Raw genomic sequence first — 26,300 nt, 5'->3', positions numbered from 1 at the left:
CGGTCAAATTTTTTAATCAAATGAATGGCTCAGATTGATCGGATTTTATTTTTTCTTAAGATTTACTAATTTATCCTTAATGAATATGATTATCCGTTAACTTTTCCGTTAAATATTATCTTTTCTTTTCCGTTAATTTCTGTTAGTTCACGGTTAATTTACTCATTGATTTCAATAAGAAAGGTTTTAGGTTCGAACTCATCCCAATCAAAGTTGGCATAATTATTACTATATCAGACTCTTATTAAAGTAAATAATAATTATATTCGCTACATTGTCCCTACAATGTCTTTATTAAAAAGAATATTCATTATCAATAAATTAATTAAGAGAAATAATTATATTAGTTATATTGTCTTTATATTTCTCCAACGTAAAAATACTTTACATTCAAATTCATCAATTGATTTATTCACTATATTGTCTATTATCTTTTTGTGCACTATTTTTTAATTAAATATCAAAGTTATAATACAAAATAATGCTATATGTTTATTTACCAAGTATTTTATTAATACCATAAAAAAATTAAAAAAATATAATTAATAAGGCCAATCATATTAACTACGGGTTTTGTTGACAAAGAGAGTATTCAAATCACACAACAAATTGAAGTGAGAACAACCTCGCAATGTCCTTGTTTGACAATCAGCAGTTAGCGGTTAGCGTTAGCGGATTATATTTGCGGATTTGACCAGCGAATTATATCAACGGTTGGTAAAAAGATATTTAGAAAACTTAGCTGTTTAGATTAACATGTAAACTGACCTAAGGGTATACATATATTTAATAATAATAATAATAATAATTGTTTTAATATATATATATATATATATATATATATATATATATATATATATATATATATATATATATATATATATATAATTAAGGCAATCATATTAACTATTTGGGAAAATTATTGACAAAAAGAGTATTCAAATCACACAACAAATTGAGGTATAAAACTACCTCACAATGTCCTTCTTTGGCAACCAGCAATTACATCTTCAATATTAGTATATATTTAACATTTCATGCCCTAATTTTTAATTGCTCTCCCTTATGTCTCGTATTTAGTTTCAACCATACCAATACAATTATAATATTGACAATTATAATCAATCTTGACTATATTATCTTATCTTGCATTTGTAAACTTAGAATTACATATTTAAATACGCAAATTCAACATTCAATTATCTATGCATGAACAATTGCAATATAATCTTGCCTTAATATACTTTAAAGTATTTATTAAAAAAAACATTGGGCATTATCCCAATCGCGCAATTCGCGTAAAAAACTAGTATTTATTTATAAGTACATTACAAATAAACTTGTATCGAAATATAATGAATTTATAATACAATTAAAATGAATTCATAGTATATTAAAAATGAACATATATGTCAATGGTCCACTTTAATGTTGCATGGAGATGAACGCCAACAGATAATGGTGAGGGCTACAGAGATTTGTGATGTCTTGTTCATATCCTTAGAATTAAAATTGTAGCAGGCGCTAAACACATATATCATGAGGTGAATTATTGTCCAAATTAGATAGCAACCCACTTTAGAGTTTAGGCACTAGTAAATTAATTGGGATTACTGAATTCATTATACTCACTACTCCTCTATATTATTTGCGGATCGTGTGCACTCATAAGTACAAATTTTATATCCACATTCATCACTCGAAAAATCATGCTCGACCCATTTAATCACATACATCCATTTTATACTTAAATCAATACCTTTTTTGTCCATTATTGTGTTTCATTCATTCATGTCTCGAAGTTGGACCATTACAAGGCTGTAAGTTCTTTTCAACGTTAAAAATGTGAACACAAAATCTTTTAGGTGAATAAGACAATACACATTGAATTCCATAATGCCCCTTTTTTTAATGAGCTTAACGCCCAACTGCTTTAAAATATAGTATCAAAAAAGATAAACATCAACCCTTCATGCCTCATCATTATTTCCTTAAATGACCACACATGTGACATGACGTGAACCCAATTTTAGGTAACTCAAATCACCTACTTCTTTATTCAATTTTTTACCACATAACAAACACTCATTCATTAGTTCTAAAAATCTTACTAATTAAAGCGCGTCGAGACACCGCGTCGAGACACGTTAACATGTAAAAATTTAAGTATTGTACCTTCTATATTATTTGAAAATTTTATGACGAATACTCTATCAGTTTTTAAAGTAAGAATGTCGATAAACTCTTAAATTTGCTATTCCAATAAGAGTTCTATGACAAGTAATACTATAATGCATCATTTTTTTACTCTATACTTATTGATATCACGAACAACGATAGTTAATAAGAAATTTTCTTCTCTTATTTTTTCATGTAATTTTCTCCTCTTTTTCTTTTCCTGCATATTAAAACAATAAATAAATAAAATTCAAATATGAATTAACAGTAAGAGTTTTACTATATAGACTTTTTAAATTTTGTAAATCATGATCACTCAACTGAACATGAACCATAGAGGTTAGACCGGTGCTTACCGGGGACAAGAAGCCCCCCTCACTTTGAGGCTGGTGAGACTCAATCACTGATCATTCTTTCAAAGTTTCACCTCTATAACCAGTTGAGCTGCCCATATGAACACAAATGTCTATATCAAGATATTATATGTGTGAGACTGAGAGTAAAAGTTAAGATTATAAAATTGGAATAATATATTGTACTTTCCTTAAATACTAGCGACAGTAATAGAAGCAGAGGGGTTAAAATCCATGTTTACGCCGCAACGTGTACGCGTACGTAAAGTTGTGTGTTGTAAATGGCGGAGGTGAAGACCGTTTCAACTGGTTGCCGCCTCCGTCACCATCTCACCCACCCCATTATTACCGATCACTTTAGAGTTTAAGCGCCGAATTCCTCCGTTTCGTCTATATCTTCAACATTCATTTCTTGATATACCCTTACCCCTCCGCCCACTCTTTTACCTTTCCAATTTGCGGTTTTTTTTTTACACGACTTCAAACCACTAAAACTTCAACATTTTACGACGATTGTCGTGTTTTGGGGGCTCTTCAGTTTTGAATAGTCTGATCCATCTCTCCCTCTCTCTCTAGACAGAAGCGTCGAGAATCAGCGCCCGTTACCTGCGATTGAAGGAATTCTGAGCATTGGGTTATTAGGTTCCGGTTGGAAATCGTGGAGGGTTGTTTAAAAGTTCACACTTTTACTGGTTATGATTGCTGTTTTCTTCTGTTTGATTAAAAAAAAACTTGGGTTTTTAGTACTGATTGAGAATTGATGAAAACGGGTTGAAATAGAGGGGGAGGAGAAAGAGAAAAACGCAGAGAAATTTGGATATGGAAAAAGGAGGAAGAATGAGGAGTGAAGGGGAAAGAGAGGAATCAAAGGGTATATTAGCAGTGGTTTCAACTTTTATTGTCTTTGTAGTTGGAGTGGTGATTGGGTTGGCTTCAAGCACACACATTAACAGATACCTCAGTTTCCAAATCCAACAGTCCAGCAACACTATCTTGCTTGACACAGGAATGGGGTGTGATTGTAAGGGTTATTTGAGTTTGGAGAGTTTTGTGAGGCCAAGCAATTTGATTCATGGTATGCAAGATGAGGAGTTGTTCTGGAGGGCATCTTTGGTGCCTGAAAAGAAAGAGTTCCCATTTCAGAGAGTGCCCAAAGTGGCCTTCATGTTCTTGACTAGAGGTCCATTGCCTCTGATGCCATTGTGGGAGAGGTTCTTTGAGTGGCAGGACAAGAACAAGTACTCCATTTATGTGCACACGCCTCCCGGATATGAGCTCATAGCAGCCAATACCTCTGTTTTCTACAGGCGCCAGATCAAGAGTCAGGTACATTCCCATTCCATTCTTTCTCGAGAGATTCATAATTGGTGCCCCGTCCTGCATATTTTGTGACTAGTGTGTTGTTTTGGGTAATTCTATTGTTATAGAGAATGTGAATATCTACTCCATTGGTTTGGTTTCACAAGAAAGTTTAGAGTACTCGAACTTTCAATGGCCGTTGATAGGTAGGGTATATAATATGTTCTTCTGCTAGTTATCTTTAGATTTGAAGCAAAAAACAGTTGTTGGGGCACCTCATCGTACTTGAGCCAAATGTTTCAGAGTTGATATTTTGTAATGTAATTAGTATTATAAAACATTGATGTGTTTCAATTCCCTAGAGCAACTTAAATAAAACTCATGAGAAATGAAGCTAGCTTTGAATTATGAATACTAAGCTTTAGGAGAAGTTACAAGGTCCATTTGAAACTCTGCATGCCATGGATGGCAGAGGAAGATGAAGGATAAACCGAGCTAGACCATGAATCTATGATTACTGTGAAAGCTAAGGTTCATACAATCATACCAATCTACTGGGCTTTTTCTCTGTTAAGATAATTCTTTGTTTGAATGAATGATTAGAAGTGGTTTATTCTGGGTGTAAACATTTTTTTAGACCTTTAAGAGCATGTTACTTACCATATCTCAAGTTGAATAGTTACTCAATGAATTATGAATTATTATCTGGCTCAAATATCCTAAATCAAGAAAGCATGGATGCGGGAATGTGTTTTTAAAAAAACTGTTTTTGTGCCAGTTTACTAATCCGTTTTAGTTATTTCTTTCAGAAAGTTGAGTGGGGATCAGTATCACTGGTTGATGCAGAGAAGCGGCTTCTAGCCAACGCCCTTCTCGACTTTTCAAACGAACGGTTTGTTCTTCTGTCTGAGAGCTGTATCCCGGTTTATGATTTTCCAACTGTCTACAAATACCTCACTGAATCAGATCATAGCTTTGTCGAGTCATATGATGATCCATCTCGCTATGGGCGTGGGCGCTATAGTCGCCGCATGTATCCCGACATCAGACTTCCAGATTGGAGAAAAGGGTCTCAATGGTTCGAGATGGACCGTGCTTTAGCTATCATAGTAGTTTCAGACACCAAATACTACAACCTTTTCAAGAATTACTGCCACCCTTCTTGCTACCCAGATGAGCATTACATCCCGACATATCTGCACATGTTCAACGGGCCTATGAACGCAAACCGCTCTGTGACTTACGTGGACTGGTCGCTAGGCGGTCCCCACCCAGCGACTTATACAGCAGTCAACATTACTGAAGGCTTCCTGGAAAGCATAAGGAATAACGGTACATCGTGTTCTTATAACTCTGAGGAAACAGAAACTTGTTTCCTATTTGCTAGAAAGTTTGCTCCAAGTGCTCTAGAACCCTTGCAAAACCTGTCCTCCAAAGTGATGGGATATTGAAGTTTTGCTGCGTAGAGAATGGTCTAATTTTTCTCCACTATGATGCCAGAGGTTTTGGCATTTCTACCATTTAGGTTATTCAGTTTCATTGTTTTATTGGAGCAGTGTATAGTATAGAACATCAAGAGGAATTGGTCCAAAATTTTATGACCATCTAATATTAATTTTAGGACATTGGTTTCCTAGCACAAATGAATCTCTCTTTGCCCTAACTAACAAAACTGCCAGAAAATTGCACAAAACCAAACTGTCCAAACATCACTTTTCAGTTTTCAAGACCACTAATCTCTTAACATATATAATAAGGTGACAGGGGAATGTTAAGGGATGACAAATTCTGCAAATGTATTTTATTCTGTGTAACAAATGCAAATATTACAACTATATGTGGAAGTTGAGAACAGCTGAGGGCTGCATTGTATTTATGAAGAACTCTTTAATCTCAGTCAGAGCTACTACAATATAATATCAAGTGTTTTCTTTCTTGGGTAACATCAATACCTTAGTATGAGGCACAAAGATCACTAGAATGAAACAAAACTTCGCCCTTTCGGAAGCCAAAATCAGAGAATAGTATCTGAAAAAAGAAGCATGGACAACAATGATTTATCTACCAAAAGAATTAAACTGCACTACTCTTCCGGCCATTTGTGGGACTTCATCTTCCTGTCTTGCAGTTGAAGCATGTGGTGATGCCTGCCCTGCCCCATGAGGTCCTACAATCTGACCTGAAGCCCTTTGTCCACCTTGCTGTTCGATAAAGTAGGGAGGTGATGCCTGTTCTGTAAACTGAGGTCTTACATTACGACCCTGCACTTGTTCATATGCACGTGGCTCACCTCCCATGAAGTTTGATGTTGGTGTATGTCCCCATTGAGGTCTTCCAGTCTGTCCTGACATTTGTTCACCTTGCTGTTCGATAAAATAGGGAGTTGATGCCTGTTCTGTAAACTGAGGTCTTACATTATGACCCTGCACTTGTTCAGATGCACGTGGCTCACCTCCCATGAAGTTTGATGGTGGTGTCTGTCCCCATTGAGGTCTTCCAGTCTGTCCTGACATTTGTTCGAAATTGGATCCTTGTTTAAATGCATGTGGCTGTCCTCCCATGACATTTGATGGTGGCGTAAATCCCCAGTGAGGTCTTTCGGTCTGTCCTGACATTTGATTGTAAGTGGATCCTTGTCCTCCCATGGCGGGTGGTGTTGTATGTCCTGCTGATTGAGGATATCTCTCAGACTGTCCTGGCATCTGAGCAAACCCTGACGGCTGACCAGAAAATTGAGAAACTCCTTGTCCAGCCATGACTGTGGGTTGTGATGTCTGTCCTGACATTTGATTGTAGGTGGATCCTTGTCCTCCCATGACGGGCGGTGTTGTATGTCCTGCTGATTGAGGATATCTCTCAGACTGTCCTGGCATCTGAGCGAACCCTGACGGCTGTCCAGGAATTTGAGAAACTCCTTGTCCAGCCATGACTGTGGGTTGTGATGCCTGATGCATTGCTTGATTCTGCCATGACGAGTGGTTTGGAATTTGATGAGCTGCAGCTTGTCTAGGCATTTGAGGAGGCCTAGGTCGTGAATTCGGAAAATAGGTTGGATTTCTGGAAAATAGTGAGTCAATCTCATCTCTCCTGCCTTGGTTTCCAAACTCCTCTAATACAAATTCTTTAAATGCAGAGGTGAGTCCAACGCCATAGTTCACCATCTGGCTAAGCAAATTAAAACTAGCATCATAATTCCCTTCCTGGCAAAGAGCCCTAATAACAATGTCATATGTCATAACATCTGGCTTTGGTTCTCTCTCACCCATCTTTGTGAGAATTGGGACACACTCCAGGACCTTACCTTTGTTAATCAAGAAATTGAACCACTTGTTGGCATAAACAGGAATGACTCTCAAACCTGCCTCCACCATTTTTGTGTACTTCTCCAACACACCATCAATCTTCTCCACCTTAACATAGGCCTCAATCATTGTTCTGTAAGTTGTCACATCTGGATTCAAAGACTTATTACACAACTCAGTATAATACTTCTCTGCCTCCTCCATCATTTCAAGCTCACAAAGCCTTGTGATCATATTATTGAAACCTGCAACATCCATGGCAAAAGGCTTTGACTTAACACTCTTTCCGGCCTTCTTGAAAGTGTCCATAGCCTCTGAAACCTTTCCCAATTTAAAGCATTCATTCACCATAATATTAAAAGTATCAGAATTCACTGCTTGGAAGACTGGGGGTGTGTGATCATCCAACATTGCATCAAATAAATCCAATGCCTCTTTCTCCCTCCCATGCTTTAACAAAACCTCAAGTAATGCATTACACGTTGCAGGAACCATTCTGAACTTTCTGTCTAAAAGATCCTTGTAAGAATCCATAGCCTCCCTCTCTTTCCCCTGTTTGAAAAACCAATCCATAAAAGTTGCATTCACAGTTCCATCATAAACCAGACACCTCTCTTTAAGCTCATCAAAAAGCTCATTTGCTTTCTCCAAATTCCCTAATTCTAGAAACCCTAAAATAATATTATTGTAAACTAATGAGTCTGCACCATGACCCTTGTTGAGCATTTCCCTGAGAAAATCCACAGCTTCATTTATCCGCCCTGAGTTGATTAGACCCTTAGTAAGATGCCGATAAGTCACATATGAGGGGCTAAATGGGGCATTTTCAAGTATGTGATGATAAACTTTTATGGCTTCATCAACTTCTCCGGAATCACAATGTGAAACAATAAGGTTGTTGTAGGATACGACATTAGGAACAATGTTAGACTGATTGAAGAAGTACTGAAAAAGGGCCTTCGCATCGTTATACCTGCCAGCTCGGTACATAGCGGCGATAATGGCGTTGCAGGTGAAGACTGTGGGGCGGGTGTTTGAGAACACCGAGTGCCGAGCAACAGCTGCGGCGGAGTCGAGGTCTCCAGCTCGTATGAGGGACTGCACGCGGTTGTGAAGGTTCAGTCTAGGCCCAACTAGCGCGGAGGTGGAGTCAGGGAGGCGAGACCGGGGATCATCGGAGGGAGGAGGCCTCGGAGCAGGGTCGCGGCGTAGGGCACCAAGTGGAGGCTCGATGCGGAGCCGGCGCTTCCTGCGACGGCGCTCCGCTGCGGCCTCCTCGGCAGAGGAGAAGGCAAATGATCGGTGAGGGAGAAGAAAGCTGGGATTTTGTAGGTGATTTACGGAGATGAACTGAGTTCGGGCGGCGGCGACGCTCGTGGTGGCGCTAGCGGAGGAACGGCGCAGTGAACGGAGGAGGATCCGATACAGAGTCATGGCGACTGTGCTTGGGGACGAAGTTGTATCAGAAACCCTAATTGAGTGAAAATAAGCTTAGAGAAGAAATGTCCAGAAAGGGGTTAAGGGAAAACCTTAAACCCTTCGTCCCTCTTACATATATACACCTGTAATTTCTGCGAATTCTTGGGTCATATTGTCATATTCTATTCGAATGGCCATTTAACGTGAAAATTAAGGATATGACGACTTTAGGTAACGTTAAATTGAGCAAAAATTTAATTAGGAAATTTTTATAAAGAAATTGCAATAGTTAAGGATTTCAGTTGGTATAATAATCTTTTAAAACATCCATAGCTAAGTTTTTTAGGTTGTTGACTTGATATTCACAAAGTTACAAGTTTAACGTTGCGACCTATTGATCTTCATGATTTGAGTCGGTCAATTATAGCTGATTTGCGGTTCCTTGTCTACTAAAGTCACAAGACAAAGACAGAATTTATTCGGTTTATACCCTCAAATAAGCTAGTTTACCTCCTTAAAATTATTTCTCGACAAATATCACAATAAAATAGCACAATTGACTTTATTAGGATTGTCTATTAACATTCTTAGTTTGAATAGTGTACGCAATTAGAATGGTCGGACCACTCTAATAAATCATCTTCTTTTTTTTTTTTTTTTATATTTGAATAAAGATCTGAAAGAAGACAGTCAACAAGTTAATGAAGATAATCATCTAACCACTCCTCGCAATCAGACATAGAAACACCTTCCTTTACAATAGCATGGACAGCACGATTCACAGATCGCTTCGCAGCGCAAAAGACGACATCATTTATAGAATTATAGTAAATGCGACTTCCTTAATATCAACAATGAGAAAACCAAAAGCAGAATACAATGAGTCTGAAAATAAAGTGTAATAAACTATCTGGAAATCAGTTTCAACATCAACATCTCCCATTTCAGTCCCCTTCAAACAACTCAGAGCTTCACGTATACATAAACTATCTGAAAATATTTTCTTCTTAAAAATGTAAATATAGAGACTATGCATTTATGCACACCAATTATTATTCTGTGATGAAATATGGAACATTTACAAATTAGTGAATTACACACTTATTAAAGAATTATAGGGAGAGAAAAAAAAAGTGTGCCCAAAAAAGGCATTTGAAAATTTTAAAAAACAGCAAAAAATTCTTATATATCTGCAGCAGCTTTCCAATGCCATTCTGAAACTGTGACACTGCATCATGGGAGCTTCTGTAGTCTGTACAATGATGTTTTGTGTTCTTTGGCTGTGAGTACAATAGTGGGATTATCAGACCATTCTGCAGTTCTTGTTATTGAAACGGATCAACCCAACACTTATCTTGCTCAGCACCTCTCTCCCACCGGTTCTCAAACGCCCTCATTTCATCGTACGATCGTTTCCTCACCTGCAAAACATCATAGTACTTCACTGCAATCACACAAAATCTCAGAGGTGACAACAACAGTTGCTACTGATAACGTACCTCGGGTCTATTATCCGGCTTATGGACTGATGGAGGAGTTCCCTGTGAAGTCAAACAGAATTTTCGAATCAGATACAGTAAGAAACCGGGGGTCTGAGGAAGGGAAGAATGTCTGGTTAAGGAAAGTTCGATCCAGTCTAGAGATATACCAATGTTTCTGAATCAGCGAGGTTGTTTTTAGGCGGGGAATGGTCGCTCGAACTCAGCTGTACAGATCAATGAGAGTATCGAGTAGTAGTCAGACCAAGCTCAGAAACAGTTTCCTAAGTTATTTATATTGTTATAAATTAAGATTTGGCTAGAGTCACTAAACCATACTAAAAGATTGAATTCAACCAATTAGCTAGTCTAACCCATGGACTTATAAACCCATATGCTCTCTCTCTTATTTTATCAATGTGGGACACTTAACATCTATCAATCTAGAGATGTAGGTTTAGGATGTTTTGCCATTCAAAGCAGCAAAATATACATGCCTTTTGTCTCTTTGGATCGCCACCAAGCGTAGGAAGACCGAGATGGTATACATATTCTGCATCAACAATTCCAACTTTTTTCGTCCTATCTCCCTGAGGAAATGATCCCGACATATCACCAACACGCAAACAAAATGATCAGACCGGAAAAGGAAAAACAAAAAAAAAGTATAAGAGTTGCGAGAGAATTTACCTGTGCACAGTATCCAAGCTTCTTATCTAAACCCCACGCATGGATCAAATCGTTCTGTTATATAAACGAAACTAATATAAGAATCACATTACGACAAATACAGAAGGAAAAGCACGAGATATTGTCGAATTACCTGGATCATGTACCAAGCACAACGCCAGGCTGCTCTCGAAAACACAGGTGCCATCATTTCTACCCATCTACAAGACATATTTGCATACCATTCAAGTAAGTTAAGTAAAAAAAAATGCTAGAACGAAACTTTCTGAAACAGAAACAGGTGCAAAAGATCGAGAATTCTTTACCCTACACACGGGGGAGCAGTACTATTGTTGTTGCATCCTTTCGCGTTTACTGTATAGAACCTCCTGGTCAGAGGGCAATCACAGAACAGACCAGTTAAAATACGAAGTATTAAACAAAGAATGTGGCAAAAAACATGACAGTTCAGCAAACTATAGAGCCTCGGGTTCCTAGTACGATGAACAATTCTGTAATATATTGATCAGTTCAAAGGCGATTTCTATCTAACCTGTGCACTTTAGAATTCCTTCTGCGCATTGTGATGCGGTGATGTATCTCTGATTTTCTAGGATCGAGTCCAGGCTGAGATATTTCGAGACCCTCTTCTTTAACAATTGATATATACCTTCACGAAGAAACACAAAAATGTTCAGAATCAGAAACCATTGTTAGCTCGCTTACGAGCCAGTCAATGAAACTATTTCCATTTTCCAGTACCTTTTTGGGTGAAAATTTTCGATTCCAAGGTCCTCGTCCCATAGGAAGATATAGTCGTATTCAGCAACGATATCTGGGTGTAGAAACCGCTTGGCAAACCACCTGAGATTAACGCAAATTCAGAGACTAATTATACAAGATTATAGAGATAACGACTTGAATTGCAATGAACTCGATCTTACCATTTTGTTTGATTTATGGCAGATACATGTATGACACGCCTATTCCACTCGAGATTATTCCATTCATCCACAACACCATCGTAGTGAAATAGCATAACAACAAAATCGTTCTCAAGGAACTGCAATTGTACAATGAAGAACTACTTAGAAGAAGAACACAATGTAACATGTTACTAGGAAACTAGGATTGAAAGGGATAAAGAGCAGTCACCATCTTAACAATTTGGTTCACTAATTCTTTTTGTTTTATCCCAACTGGAACAGCCAACAAATTCACTGGATTCTTGGATTTTTCCTGGTTCAAAAACATCGCATAAAAGTGAACATAGTACAAAGAAACATTCAAGATCTCGAACAAAACCTAAGCAACAGCAGAACCAAACAGGTAACATAGAAATATGAAAGCAAAGAACATCATTAACTATATGTCAGAACTCAGAAGTTACTAACGTTTTCTCTGACAGGACCCCATAAAGGGTGCATCTCCAAATTCGAAGTTTTAGAAACAATTCCCTCTGGTAGTGCCTCGCTACCAATAGGCCTGCATTTGCCCTAAGAGACAGAAATGGATAAGTTTTATACACACAACTCGGGCTGGAACCCCCACCCCCGAAAGAGATAATTCAAGAAACACCAATATAATTAACAGGGTAATATAAAGTAATTATCTGTACCACGCATTTACCAGTCTGGGGATTCTTTTCTTCAACACTCGCTTTAATGTCCATTGCAGATGATACCTACATATCAATTTCAAGATTAATCGGTCACAACATTAATGCAAACAACAAGACTTTCAAAAAAAAAAAAAAAAACTAATAAACGGACCTCACATCTACACGGTTTTGCTCTCTGCATCGAGTAACTCATTCCAAATTGGACAGGAATCTGCACAAAGTTCGTTTTTTTGAATGTTAAAACTTAAAAGGCTAATCAACCAAACAAGAATGCATGAATCATCGAGTTCTATTCATAAAAATAAACTCTGAATTGATAGAAGCTATTTGCCTTATAATCTCTTCCAAAGAATACATTTCCTGTGAAATATACGCCACAAATTAGCGCGGCTGTGACAAGGAGACTGCAGAGGCACGATCTAGTTTTAGGATCTGAGAGTGCAGTAACCTGAAAGCGTAACAGAAGGCAAGCAAAATTATAAGAAAATGGGAACAAATGCTCAAATTCCATCTCACAATTTAAAGAAAAAAACAACATATATTTCATCCAAATGTTTAATTTCTCGTATTCATAGTACAGATAACAACACTGAACAGTCTGCACAGGGATGTTTTTCCAGAATTTCACCAGAACAAAAACAGTCTGTAGAAATTACACTTATCAATTGTCACAGAAAACTGAAGAAGTATCATATTCCCAACTCCAGTTCTCAAAATTCAGTGGATACCCCAAAAGACCATACAAATGTAACATGACACTAGAAACAAAATCCAAACAGGCAAAAGGCAAAAAACAGCCTTTTTTAGTACAGACCAAAAAAAAAAAACACCTCATTAAAACTTACAAAACAGTATAACATATGCTGACAAAGAAAAATCTTGTTACCCAGTTTTCAGAAATCAATGGGTACTCAACAAACAAACAAAAAACTAATGTAATACAACACTAGAAACAAAACCCAAATCGAACAAAAGCAATAATGTCTACTTTGTTCCTCTTTTTTGTACAGAGCAAAAATTTTCTCAGCAATCAAACATTGAGCATCCAATACAAAATAGCACCAAAACTATTTTCCCAAATGTTCCCTGAAAGTACAAAAAAGGGGCATATGCAAAAGCATTCAAAAGTTCATTTCTTTTCTATTCATCCCACGCTTTTCTTTTCACCACCCCCATAAAGTCAGAAACATAGTCAAGGGAAACACAAAAAATCACTTCTTGCTCCTTAAAAAACAACCATAATCAAACATTCAGCAGCAAATAAAGACAGAAACTTCAAACTCAATTCGATCGCACAAACAACAATATTTGTATTTGCACTTACAGTGTTTAATGGCTTCATAATTTCATGAATAAAGCCGCCCCGGCCCGAGGATTTACAATGAGAAAGGAGGTTGATAAGCAACAGGAGAAGAAAAAGAATGGCGGCGCTTTGACACTTTCAAGGAAACAAGAAAAACAGTCGAAGCATCGTCGGATAAAAGGAAAGCATAAGAAGAGAAAGTTAAGAGAAAGAAGGCAATAAAGGTATTCGAATCATATTAAGCACAGAATGAATCCACCGCCTTTAATAAGTCCCCGATAAACGACGTCGCTTCAACCCCAACCAACCTCGAAAGCCAAAAACTTTTCAAAATATTTCACGGCTCCACCACACCACCGCCGTAACCAACGGCAAAGAGTTACACATACAAACACCGAAAATATACGTGTGTATACATACATATATATATATATAGAGAGAGAGAGAGAGAGAGAGATAGAGAGTAGAAAGAGGAAAGAGAGAGAGAGATATCGGAGAAGAATCGAACAGGACACAGATAAGTACTAGAAATGCTGGTTCGGTTGCCATTACAGTACGACATAAGCAGAAACGTGTTTGGAAGTGAACGCGCGACAGCGAGAGTGAGAGAGAGAAGATGGAAAAAAGTGGTCCGAGGAACACGGTGGCACAAACAGCCGTGCGGCGACGTGAGACGAGCTGTCTTCGCGTGAGTTTAAGGTTTAAAGAGTAAATACTCGCCTTCTTATTTGACCACGTGGTGTAGGTGGACCCCGCCATGATTTTGGATAATCCATGATTTAAGTCATTTTCCCATGTGATTAATTAAAATGAAATAATCATTTACTTTTAAAGCAACAGCAGCCTGTTTAGTACTTTAGTTTGTATATAAAAATTGCGAATGAATTTAATTTATAATTAATGAAAATATTTACATATACCTTTCAAAAAATTACTTATAATATTTATTTCATTGTTTGGTTGAGTAAAAATATAGTATTGAGAATAATTAGTATAATGATTCAAATAACATTAAATAATAAAAATATTTGAAGATAATATAAAAATTAATGTTATATCTTTTTCCGTGTAAAAAATAAAATTTCAAAAAAGAGTAAAAAATTTTTTTCTCAATTTTGAAAATTTAATTTTTTTTTATAATAAATTTTTATTAATCAAATAATAAAAGTAAAGTCTATTTTTCTTCTCCTTTGAACCAAACAGGTAAGGTTTTGGGTTGAATATGATGGGAGCTTGGACGTGGGTTGTAGTGGTCTATTATTGATGTTAATGGATGTGACAAATATTTTATTATTATTATTATAAAAAATGTATTTTGAAAAGTTACATCATCAACGATTCTATGAGAATATTTTTTTATTGTGTAATGTTCCTTGCCAAATACTACTTTTCAATTGCAAGTGAAACGTTGCTTTACAAACAAAATTTTTAAAAAAAAAAATCACAAAACAAATCTATATTTTTACTTTTATAATGATAGTAGTATTTTATATGCGCAATGTACAAAAATATATGTCCAATATTAATACCTAATGCTAAAATCTTAATACATTAAAATATTTTTATTTTAAATAATAGCATATAATTTTATTTTATTTTTAAATTCATAGTTGTAGATGATAGGGTTATAGGGCAACTCACTTGCCCCGCGGAGCTCACTAGTGTATTATTCGACCTCATTAGTGCACTTCCCGATCTCATTAGTGTACTTACAGGTCTCTCGAGCATATTTTTCGACCTTGAGAGTGCATGCCTACTTTTCGATCTCATTGTTAGTAGACCTCCTGGTCTCGTTAAATTAGTAGTAGACCTTCTGGTCTCAATATATTAGTAGTATACCTCATTTGTCTCATTATCAACTAAACTTACCAATCTCCTTGTATATAGACTTCCCGACCTCGTCCAGTCGGGACGACTATTGTGATATAAATATCAAAACAAAGCCAAACAATTCCGAGCACAACCAGTCTCATCCATAACTAAACAATGATCACCAAGCATTTCATCACGTAATTAAACCCCTAAGGATACGTGGCAAGCCTAGCTTCGCTGCCCGATCTCCTTAGGATATGTGTGGAGGACATGCTGAGCACCCGTCACGTGTCCCCTCTTCCATCCCTATATAAAGGACATTTATTGCACATTGGGAGGAGGGGGACAGACTTTTGGCTCCCAACCTACACTACTCCACTCGAAGCTTCCCGACCTGTGGTCGGACCTTTAGTTAACTTCCTGGCCATATTGTTTCACCTATAATTAGATCCCCAATCACATCTATCACCCGCAATTGATTTTCCGGTCACATCCACCCGACCTGAAATAATTCACCCTAACAGTCGTTTTTATATTATTATATTAAAAGTATAATTGATCATTTAATTAATAATTATGGTATGATTAATATTATTCAAGTAATAATTTCATATATGATATATTACTAAATATAATACATTTAATTAAAACCTAAGTAAAAAAATAATATAAGAAAAGATATTATGTATGCATGTGCATGGTAATAATAGAAAAAAAATCAAATAAATAAAGAATATACTAATTTATTAGATTATTTAGATTCTGAAATATTCCCTAATTCTTAAAAGTAAACTCTTATATTGTACATAAACTTTCAAGAGTTAATATAATGTTTCTGTATTTATAAAACTTTTCTTTTTAAAATTTATATATAGAAACTTCATACATTTCAAAGGTGTTTATCTATTTTTAAAAATCCAACAATACACTTTAAAAAATACGGAATAATAAATAATTAATATTTATGTATATCTAAATAAAATATTTTTATATACACTTGAATTTTTTATATTTATATTTTTTCTCACATTTTCCGTTTCTCCATTTGTTCATTTTCAATTTGTGTACAACCTAGATGGACTCTACTGCTATATCATCTAAAAGCTATAGAATGAATATACGAGTTATGACTCAAAATAGAATTCGATTTTTTTCTTAAAAAAAAAAAAACTTTTATGCACATCTGTCAAGCGCTAAAGTGTAATCTGTAAAATATTTCAAGATTAATAAATTATATTTATCTTTAAATTTTGATTAAGAAAGTGAGAAAAAAAATATTACAAATTGTTTGAATTTGACCCAAATTCAGTAGGATTATATATTAGGATTTGATTTGTATGTACCAACAATAACTACTAATTATGGAATATTATTAACATAAGAGTTATTTTTAGTACTAAATCAAGTCTTACTTTATTTCTCATAAATTTATGTTGACAAATGTTAATCACATCCCACTGACAATTATTTATTAAGAATTAATAATATGAACTACTATAATTAATACTTTAGTAGTAACTAGTCTCATTTATTCATAGTTGAAAATGGTGAAAGAATATTTATGACGTCTATCATCTAATGGCAAATACAAATGTATTTTAAGCACTTTGGATCAACAGGTCGTTGTAGTATAGTGGTGAGTATTCCCGCCTGTCACGCGGGTGACCCGGGTTCGATCCCCGGCAACGGCGCTTGCGTTTTTCTTATAAAGCCATTTATATCCTTCTTCATCAAATCACCATGCAAAATAAGAAATGTGAAAAGCCATTTATAGCCTTCTTCATCAATCACCAAGCAAAATAAGAAGTTTGAAAAGCCATTTATAGCCTTCATCAATCACCAAGCAAAATCTCCAATAAGATTGAAACCTCTCACGATACTCATAAAAGTAAAAATCAATTAATTGATCATAATAATTATTTGATTTTTTGAAAACCAAAGAACTTCATAACTAATAAGGAACCAACTCCGAAATACAACTGGGTTGAATGGAATCCCACACACCAAGGATAGAAATTTGATCAGTCGTCCGTGCAAGGACATAAGCTACGTGATTAGCTGACCTTCTGACATGACAGACAATAATAAATATTTGATTTAAAAGTATAATTATTCCATTTTCTATAATAAATTTATTCATACTTAATATTACATTTTTCATCATAAATATTACATTTTCATCCGAACCGATTCATCTCAGGGTTAAGAATTTGTGAGACGATCTCACAGAAGAGTCACCATAATAACCTGGGAGTGTGGTTGAGTAAAAGTAACTCATCCATCATTGACTTTGAGTATGGAACAAACTTAAACCTCCAGGCTAGCTGTCTCACCAAATGAAAATGTCTACAATTCAGCGAAGGGATTAGTCACTATGTTCAACGGTGAAAACCTTAGGCTACACCAAAAAAAAAAAAAAAGTCAACATAACCTAAATGCTGATTTTCTCAATAAATGTTATGCCATTGAAGGTGATGAAAACCAATTCACAAAACAACACCATTATTTTGCAGAAAATACTTGAAACAGAAGGCTAATTGTCTAAGGAAACAACCATAACAGAAGCTCCCAGCCAAAACCCAACAAGGTTTTTAAAGGTTTTAAAGGATAGCATGGCATATGTTCATCAGCCTATGCATGTATACATAGATAGAGATAGATACAGGTTCTTGGAGCCTACAACTTTTTTTTTTTTTTTTTTTTTTTTTTTTTTGTCGCATTTTGAATGTTGTGCTGAGTTGTGGGTATGAACAGCACAGGCTACCTACCTAGTGGGCTTTTGGAAAAGCCAGCTTGATAGCATCCTTCAATGGAATTGCATTCTCTTCACATTGACCTTCCTTCCAAACCTTGTACTTGAGTGCTTGAAAATTTGATTGACTCCAATTCTTCAAAAACGACAGATTATACTTCTCGTTTCTTTTGTTCATCCCAGAAATATGCCACACGAGTGCCTCTGGGTCCTCGGTTGCAACCTCCTCCGCCTTTTCAGCAGCATTAGATTCATTTATATCACTAGTCCCAAGCTTGTGGCTTTTTTCTGTTTCCAGCTTCCGTTTCATAGGCTGATTTTGCCTTTTAACATAGCAAGCCACAACCTTCGGCTTTTCAATCACTTCACCCGTTGTTTGCTTCTTGTGGCTGTTTTCTGCGTCCTGTTTGGCATCCATTGGCTGATTTTGGGTTTTATCGCCTCCAGACCCTTCGTGATCACGAGATTCTGTCAGATTAGCCGTTGCCTGCTTTGGCTTCCTATGAGTGTAAGTCAGAAAGACAGACTTTTCACCACCACCGGGTTTCATCACAGCAGCCATGGCGGCTATGTTTTCTGTTTCCCGCTTGACCTCCATAGGCTGATTTTGAGTTTTGCCCTCGCAAGTCACAGCCTTTGACTTTTCATCACCGCCACCTTCAATCACTTCACCCGTCGTTTCCTTGTGGCTGTTTTCCTTGTCCAATTTGACATCCATTGGCTGATTTAGGTTTTGATCATTATCACGAGATTCTGTCAGATTAGCCATTGCTGGCTCGCGGGTTTCTTCGTTTTCCAGATTGGCATCTGGCTTCTGCATTTGCGTTTTATCACTGCAAGTCATAACAACAGACTTTTCATCATCATCGAGTTCCATCATTGCTATGTTTTTTTTTGTTTCCAGCCCGACATACCTTTGAGAATCTGGTTTTTCGTTACCAGGCAAAGCTCCTTCCTGCTGGCATGTCTTTAAGCTCTTCGACTCCTTATTTGCAGTTGATTGGAGAGGCTGTCCGGTTTTGCTAGGCTCGTTTTCTTCACAAGAACAAGAAGCAAATAATTCAGTACAAAATAATCCTCCATAAAGCAATGCAATATAACAGGGTTCCCATGTATATATACAATTGCACAAGAGATTAAGAGCCGAAGAAAACAATGGAATTGATGGATCGATAAAATAATTGAATTAGCAATGCCAAGGAAGCTCAAAAGCATTGAAATTCGAATACCTTTGGAGACGACTATTGAAGGTGATTCTTGTGAGGCTCCGTTTTCTTTTCTTTCGCTGTTGATGTCCTCAGGAGTATTGTCACGCTCTTCTATATCCGGAATCACCACGGGGACTTTTTGTAATAGCTTAGACACTCCAAATGGATCGTCAAGATTCTTTTTCATGGCCAAATACTCATATAGAGTAGAAGCAACAGTCAAGGTGAACTCTGAATTTTGTTCTTTATATCGGGAGAGAAGAATATTATTACACATAAATATGTAATATAAGTTAATAAAATGTTATAGCAAAACAGTTCAAATAATCAAAACATATATGCCACATCTTAAAAGGATATTCACGCCTCCACCCTTTCTCATTTGCCATATTGATGAGGTTTTGCAATCTAGCCCGTTCTCTAGGAATCCACTGACACATTTAGAGAGAAATTAAAACATATGAGAAATAATTCATTTTGTTAATGCAACCTCCTAAACCATCCTCGAGACAGTTTAATTTCATTGAAACGTCAACAAATTTAGCACAGTTTTTCACGATAAATATGCAGTTCTCGTAATCGAGTTTAAAGTTTAAACACTCTAGAATCCAAACCCAAAACCGAGCACTTCTTTAACAATAAACTACCATGAACCTTACATGCTTCACAATATCCTCGTGCAGACTTGTTGCTTTCTGTTGAAGTTCTACCTGTAAAAAAAAAAAAAAACAATGGTCTCGTGACAGTTTAATCCCGTAATATCAAACGCTTGAAATTGTAAGCATCGACCTAATGGACTAGATTTGTGTTACAGAAGTTCACGCAAGTATGAGTAACATAAACACAAAAACTATAAGCAACTAATTACTAACCAAAATAGGCTTCTTCAGCAGGCCAGCTTTCACCTTCTGTCGCAATTCTGCACACTCCTCCTACAAATATGTTAACACAAACTCATTAGAAAAATTCAAGACAAGATCAAAAGGCAAAGTAAAATGGTAAGAAATATTCATTACTACCATCAAGGTTGAAAAAATCGCTAGGCGCCTGGGGACTGCCTAGGGCGCCTAGAGCGCCTAGGCGCGATTTTTGCAACACTGACTAGCATCAGTCACTCCTATATTGTATCAGATGACTCAAGAAAGTACCCGGAATGGCCAATTTCACAGGCAATTGGTCTGATACTAAAACCATGGGCAAAATAAACGAAACAAATAAAAATTACATGAACTAGGTTAGGTTACCTCTGAAAATTCGCCATCAGAGAGCATGCTCAAGGAGATATCATTCGGCATATTTGAAACACGAAGCATAACCTCATCATTTTCTTCGGCAACTGAAGCACACCTAATGCCTAAGGAAACTCAAGAGGGTTAGGGTTAAACCACATTGAAGAATCAACGGAGAAAATTGATAGACATCCGATGAAAATTTAAGGTATGGAAATATTTGGTTCGGAATGATTAATTAATAGGTGGTAATTAAGGCTAACCTGTGACTTGCTCAAGTTGAAATGAGCTCCTAATCCTAGGGCGAATATCATTTGGATTTGATTTGACCCGAACAAAACTCCCTACCACCTTGTTTTGAAATTCTTGAGGTTGTTTGCACAACAATTGCACCAAGCCCTTCTTCAAGTAAACAAGTTTAATGTTTTCTGGAACAACGGCAGCATAACGACTCTGGAACATATTCCCCAACCCTTCCTTCTTGGGAATACCCTTGCTTGATTTTGGCTTATCATTGCCCGATTTTGGCTTATCATTGCCTGATTTTGGCTTATCATTGCCCGATTTAGGCTTATCATTGCCTGATTTTGGCTTATCACTGTCTGGTGACTTTTGCTTTCTTTCCACTTCATAGGTCTCCACAGTTTTTTCAGCTCCATCTTCAATATCTTCGGAAATCTCGTCATCCTCTGACTCCTCTTGGTTCGCAGCAAAATGACCTTCGAGGAGTTTAGGCACACTGTTCTTATTGACCTCCTTCCTCCTTAAGATAGATTGCAACTTGGAGTCACAAATAATCTTCCTTTTCTTAGTTGGGTGGAAAAGCTTGTTTTCTTTAACATATCGAAGTATAATCCTTTCCACATCATCCGGTGATAATTCTTCTTTTGTATCCTCACCAATCAAATTAAGAAACCGCATGAGAGCTTCAGAACCCCAACTATGAAATACCATTTTTTTAGATTTCTCCTTTTTATGAGAATTGGTCTTTTGAATTTTCAATTTCTTCCTTCTTTGTCCATGTTTCTGTCCTCCCGAATCATATCCATTTTCATCAGAGTCAGATGACAAACGAACCTCATCTTCACCTTCATTAGTTCCATCAAAGTCAGAATCACTTTTGTCCTTGTCTAGTCGGATTTTAGCTTTAAGAACAATATCTCCATCAAATCCTTCCTTTTCCCTGATAATCTCATAATACTCTCTGAACAGGCCCTCATATGTTTCCCGGTCCTTTAAGTCCACACTTTCCTGAGAAGCAACAGGAAAATATTACCACCATTAACATGACGACGAAGAATGATAAAAGTGATGTGAAGATGAGGATGAGACCACAGGAAAAAAAAAAAAAAAAAAAAAAAACAACAACAACAACAACAAATGCCAGTATTCTAACAATTTTTATTTTTTTTGGTTGCCCAAAGGTATCCCTCCAGCCGATAGCCAGAAGACTAATCCCCCGTCCCTACTGTCAGCACACTAAGTGGTAGGGATATTGATTAGAGCCTATAGGTAATTCCGTTATTCTTCTCCATATAGCATTGCCTTGGCCAAGCGAATATGTCCAAGACAATATTTCTTCTAAAAAAAGAGTACCTAGTAGTTAACGCCCAAGAATACATAATATAATTTCAGAAAATGCAAATCCAATTGTTAGGCATACATACCCCTTCTGAGTCGACATCCATATTTTCCTCTACAAGCAGTGCTAGCTTTAGACAGTCATTGCAAAATCCATACTTTTTATTAACACGCACAAATTTTGCATCACTTGTGCACCGACGGCACACTGCATTTGGACAGCAATAGCAATGGTACCTTGAAGCTCTATCGCAAATCAAGCAGGAGTGCCATTCTGGGAAATAAATATAATTAGTACAATATGCGTTGCATTACAGCAAATCTATAATAGATAAATTTTAATTAAAATAAGCTCTATAGGAAATTGTTCAACTTGTTAAGAACCTTAAATGTCAAGTCAAGCATGGATATAGTGAAACTCGTTTTCATTCATTTTTAGAACAAATATAAGTAAAACATTCTCCTTAAAGCATATATATAAGGAGAGTAATAGTAGCTTGTAAGAGATCAAAGGCAACACTAAATGGATCACCTGCATTTACAGTCAAATTCAATTCACCGGTGTTTTGATATGTTGAGAAATTAAATATGCACCCTTATTATTAATTAGGAAGACATGAGAAGATGGCAGCATAGGCAGTGAAACTTCGGTATTTATTGACAAATATATATGCTAAAGATTTGTTGATCGCTAGTCTTCTCTCACAAAAAATCAAACATCCTCTCATGTATATCAACTTGAAAGAGTTAATGTGTAATAACGGATTAAGGAAAGAAATCTTATGAGATAACAGTACAATATGCAACCAAGATGAGAAACCGAGACATTAGCACTAATGTGGAAACAAGAGAAGAGATTTGTGGCTTACTGCATCTCCAACTTTCATCACTCGTCAAAGCTGACTCATCTTTCCCAACGCACTCTGGGTGGTAAGCTTTAACACATTTCCTGTAAAAAAACACACTTTCATTAAATAAATTTACATATAAAGATACTCCTTATTTAGTTTAATATGCGGGAAACTTTCATAACCTCACAAAAACAGAAAACATGTATACCACTTTGCAAGGCAAGCAATCAAGCACTCTAGACTCCACAACCCCTCTTTATAAACGGTTAAAGAGACTTTTTTTAAGAAAAAAAACGTTGAAGCCTTTTGTTGTGATAGATAAGACAGTGCCACAACACTACAACAGTAATTCCAACAATCGCCATTTACTTTGCTCAAACGAAAAAAGAAAGTTAACAAACTATTCAACCATATTAAAAATATATACATAAAAAATAACATCTTCCTCTTCACAGGAAGTGATATTCTCTTTAAGCTGCTAAGGTTTAGTAAAGTAAACCTCAGAGAAATGAAACCAAAGATAAGCAAGGGTCAAAGGAACACCAATGATTAGTACACATGTAGCCAATAGTCAAAAGTTCTTCCCCTTCTCAAAGGCTAATATTATAGGAGCAACAAGCCAACAAAGAATGGTCAATTCATAGTCATAGATAATAAAGCACATGTAGGCTCTTTGTTTGGGCAGATATACAAAGACAAAATTAACCTTGGTTCCAGGCAAAAACCAAGCATGCATATGCTCAAAAGGGCCCATTCTTATTTTTTTCGACCTAGAAATCTGAAAGCTGTCTCTCTCCAGAGTAACACACAGCATAAAGCTTATATGATAAAAAAATAAAATAAAAAATAAAAAAGGGCCCATTTTTTGACCTCAGGAGTTTCAACTCGCCCCTTCTTCCAACTAGCAAAGCTAAAATAATCCGTCAAATTAATCAGATGTTCTATGATTTACAACACACAAAACATTAAAATTGTTTCGAAGAACAAAAGGAATGTCTTAAATGTATTAAAAAAAAAAAAAAAAATCAGCTTCGGGAGAGAGAGAGAGAGAGAGAGAGACCGGTGGTCACAAAGAAGCAGCTCTCCACCATCCTTGCACGCGAAGCACCAGTCCTCGGCGATCACCTCTTTCGTCTGATTCTCCTCGTCGTCTTTGTCCTTCCTCTTCGGCATGGCTCTGCAAGAAAGAAATCAAGACACCCAGACTCAAAAACTCAACTTTCTCTCACCAATGGTTGTTAGTCAGCACCAAAAATTGCTTCTATTTGCTGCAAAGAAAAAAAAAACTATGTCATTGTGAAGTTCCGAGAAAAGTAGACTGAAAATCCTACAGTGATCCCACGAAAAAGACAAAAAAGGCAAGAACCCAGACTCAAGAATGTATCCTTTAACAGTAAAGTAAGAACCTTTTGGCGATAATCACGATAGTTATGGCCGTGCAACGTATGAGAGAGAAGGAAGAAGAGCAAGCAAAATAGAGACCTTAGAATTCGGAAAAGTGATTTTTATATATAAAAAGACAAAACTTACTGCTTATTGACTAGCTACTAACCAAGTTTGTGAAGACTCAGAAATTGGAATTCTTCCCCGCACTCGTTTAACCTGTTGATTTTTTTAGTTGTAAATTGTGAATAAATCAACAAAACGCATCGATTTAGTTTCAGAATCTCATCTTTTTACTTACAGCTGACTCAGTGACAGCCTAAAGTATAATCATTTTAATTTATCCATCTATCAATCGTCTAATCCACTCACCTAATACAACCTAATCATTTCACTTATGAATGCTGAGTCAGTGACAGCCTATACCTGAATCATTTTAATTTATTCATCTACCAATCGTCTAATCCACTCACCTAACACAACCTAATCATTTCAGTTATAAATAGCTGAGTCAGTGACAGCCTATACTTAAATCATCCTAATTTATCCATCTACCCACCGTCTAATCCACTCACCTAACAACAATAATCCACTCACCTAATAAATGCTCTTGTCGGTCCGTGGGGCCCTTAGAGCGTGTATAAATTGTTAATATGTCAACAAAAAACGCATAGATAAAATTTCACAACCTAATCATTTCACATATAAATGGCTGAGTCAGTGACAGCCTATACTTGAATCATCATAATTTATCTATCTACCAACCGCTAATCCACTCACCTAACAACAATGATCCACTCACCTAATAAATGCTCTTGTTGGTCCGTGGGGTCATTAGAGCGTGTATAAATTGTTAATATGTCAACAAAAAACGCATGGATAAAATTTCACAACCTAATCTTTTCACTTATAAATGACTGAGCCACTGACAGCCTAGACTTGAATCATCCTAATTTATTTATCTACCAACCGTCTAATCTACTCACCTAACAACAATGATCCACTCACCTAATAAATGCTCTTGTCGGTCCGTGGGGCCATTAGGGCGTGTATAAATTGTTAATATGTCAACAAAAAACGCATGGATAAAATTTCACAAACTAATCTTTTCACTTATAAATGGCTGAGTCAGTGACAGCCTATACTTGAATCATCCTAATTTATCTATCTACCAACCGTCTAATCCACTCACCTAACAACAATAATCCACTCACCTAATAAATGCTCTTGTCGGTCCGTGGGGCCCTTAGGGCGTGTATAAATTGTTAATATGTCAACAAAAAACGCATAGATAAAATTTCACAACCTAATCATTTCACATATAAATGGCTGAGTCAGTGACAGCCTATACTTGAATCATCCTAATTTATCTATCTATCAACCGCTAATCCACTCACCTAACAACAATGATCCACTCACCTAATAAATGCTCTTGTCGGTCCGTGGGGTCATTAGGGCGTGTATAAATTGTTAATATGTCAACAAAAAACGCATGGATAAAATTTCACAACCTAATCTTTTCACTTATAAATGACTGAGCCACTGACAGCCTAGACTTGAATCGTCCTAATTTACTTATCTACTAACCGTCTAATCTACTCACCTAACAACAATGATCCACTCACCTAATAAATGCTCTTGTCGGTCCGTGGGGCCATTAGGGCGTGTATAAATTGTTAATATGTCAACAAAAAACGCATGGATAAAATTTCACAAACTAATCTTTTCACTTATAAATGGCTGAGTCAGTGACAGCCTATACTTGAATCATCCTAATTTATCTATCTACCAACCGTCTAATCTACTCACCTAACAACAATGATCCACTCACCTAATAAATGATCTTGTCGGTTCGTGCGGAC

General features: G+C 36.4%; 4 protein-coding genes and 1 non-coding gene across 12 annotated transcripts; 2 read left to right on the top strand and 3 right to left on the bottom strand.

The window, feature by feature from the left end:
• The first annotated feature begins 2,807 nt into the window (after positions 1–2,807).
• On the top strand, positions 2,808–5,473 carry LOC109167170. The gene is made up of 2 exons (XM_019316130.1): positions 2,808–3,857; positions 4,640–5,473. The coding sequence occupies exons 1-2, from the start codon at positions 3,351–3,353 to the stop codon at positions 5,279–5,281; spliced, it is 1,149 nt and encodes a 382-aa protein (XP_019171675.1). The 5' UTR covers positions 2,808–3,350; the 3' UTR covers positions 5,282–5,473.
• A 141-nt stretch (positions 5,474–5,614) lies between these two features.
• LOC109167167 (pentatricopeptide repeat-containing protein At1g10270) lies at positions 5,615–8,692 on the bottom strand. 4 transcript variants are annotated; one of them, XM_019316121.1, is made up of 2 exons: positions 6,610–8,692; positions 5,615–6,525 (listed from the first exon to the last, which is right to left on the bottom strand). In XM_019316121.1, exons 1-2 carry the CDS (start codon positions 8,564–8,566, stop codon positions 5,888–5,890), a joined length of 2,595 nt encoding a protein of 864 aa, XP_019171666.1. In that variant the 5' UTR covers positions 8,567–8,692; the 3' UTR covers positions 5,615–5,887. The 4 variants fall into 4 exon arrangements, with proteins under 4 accessions (XP_019171666.1, XP_019171669.1, XP_019171668.1 ...); XM_019316124.1 differs by having other exon boundaries at positions 5,615–6,602; positions 6,774–8,692; XM_019316123.1 differs by having other exon boundaries at positions 5,615–6,027; positions 6,190–8,691.
• An 881-nt stretch (positions 8,693–9,573) lies between these two features.
• Positions 9,574–14,208, bottom strand: LOC109167169. 2 transcript variants are annotated; one of them, XM_019316128.1, is made up of 16 exons: positions 13,644–14,136; positions 12,651–12,767; positions 12,471–12,530; positions 12,317–12,382; positions 12,093–12,194; positions 11,854–11,937; positions 11,643–11,761; positions 11,461–11,562; positions 11,252–11,368; positions 11,025–11,087; positions 10,853–10,919; positions 10,720–10,773; positions 10,527–10,619; positions 10,200–10,256; positions 10,051–10,092; positions 9,574–9,972 (listed from the first exon to the last, which is right to left on the bottom strand). In XM_019316128.1, the coding sequence occupies exons 1-16, from the start codon at positions 13,659–13,661 to the stop codon at positions 9,877–9,879; spliced, it is 1,257 nt and encodes a 418-aa protein (XP_019171673.1). In that variant the 5' UTR covers positions 13,662–14,136; the 3' UTR covers positions 9,574–9,876. The 2 variants fall into 2 exon arrangements, with proteins under 2 accessions (XP_019171673.1, XP_019171674.1); XM_019316129.1 differs by lacking the exons at positions 9,574–9,972; positions 10,051–10,092; positions 10,200–10,256 and adding an exon at positions 10,306–10,322 and having other exon boundaries at positions 10,465–10,619; positions 13,644–14,208.
• Positions 14,209–17,053: 2,845 nt separating this feature from the next.
• On the top strand, positions 17,054–17,125 carry TRNAD-GUC. Its single transcript has one exon. It is a non-coding gene; the product is annotated as a tRNA-Asp (tRNA).
• A 751-nt stretch (positions 17,126–17,876) lies between these two features.
• On the bottom strand, positions 17,877–24,480 carry LOC109167283 (uncharacterized protein At5g08430-like). Of its 4 annotated transcripts, none has more exons than XM_019316299.1 (12): positions 24,462–24,480; positions 24,116–24,232; positions 23,074–23,153; positions 22,291–22,478; positions 20,887–21,874; positions 20,639–20,748; positions 20,267–20,326; positions 20,054–20,104; positions 19,754–19,825; positions 19,416–19,599; positions 19,101–19,221; positions 17,877–19,019 (listed from the first exon to the last, which is right to left on the bottom strand). In XM_019316299.1, the coding sequence occupies exons 2-12, from the start codon at positions 24,226–24,228 to the stop codon at positions 18,203–18,205; spliced, it is 2,784 nt and encodes a 927-aa protein (XP_019171844.1). In that variant the 5' UTR covers positions 24,229–24,232; positions 24,462–24,480; the 3' UTR covers positions 17,877–18,202. The 4 variants fall into 4 exon arrangements, with proteins under 4 accessions (XP_019171844.1, XP_019171845.1, XP_019171843.1 ...); XM_019316300.1 differs by lacking the exon at positions 24,462–24,480 and having other exon boundaries at positions 17,877–18,909; positions 18,964–19,019; positions 24,116–24,323; XM_019316298.1 differs by lacking the exon at positions 24,462–24,480 and having other exon boundaries at positions 19,416–19,600; positions 19,755–19,825; positions 24,116–24,323.
• Between the last annotated feature and the right edge of the window lie 1,820 nt (positions 24,481–26,300).

This window comes from Ipomoea nil, unplaced genomic scaffold (genome assembly GCF_001879475.1).
Source record: "Ipomoea nil cultivar Tokyo-kokei standard unplaced genomic scaffold, Asagao_1.1 scaffold3147, whole genome shotgun sequence".
Classification (NCBI taxonomy): Eukaryota; Viridiplantae; Streptophyta; class Magnoliopsida; order Solanales; family Convolvulaceae; genus Ipomoea; species Ipomoea nil.
The sequence above is the reverse complement of the archived record's forward strand: the minus strand, read 5'-3'. Positions and strand labels throughout refer to the sequence as shown.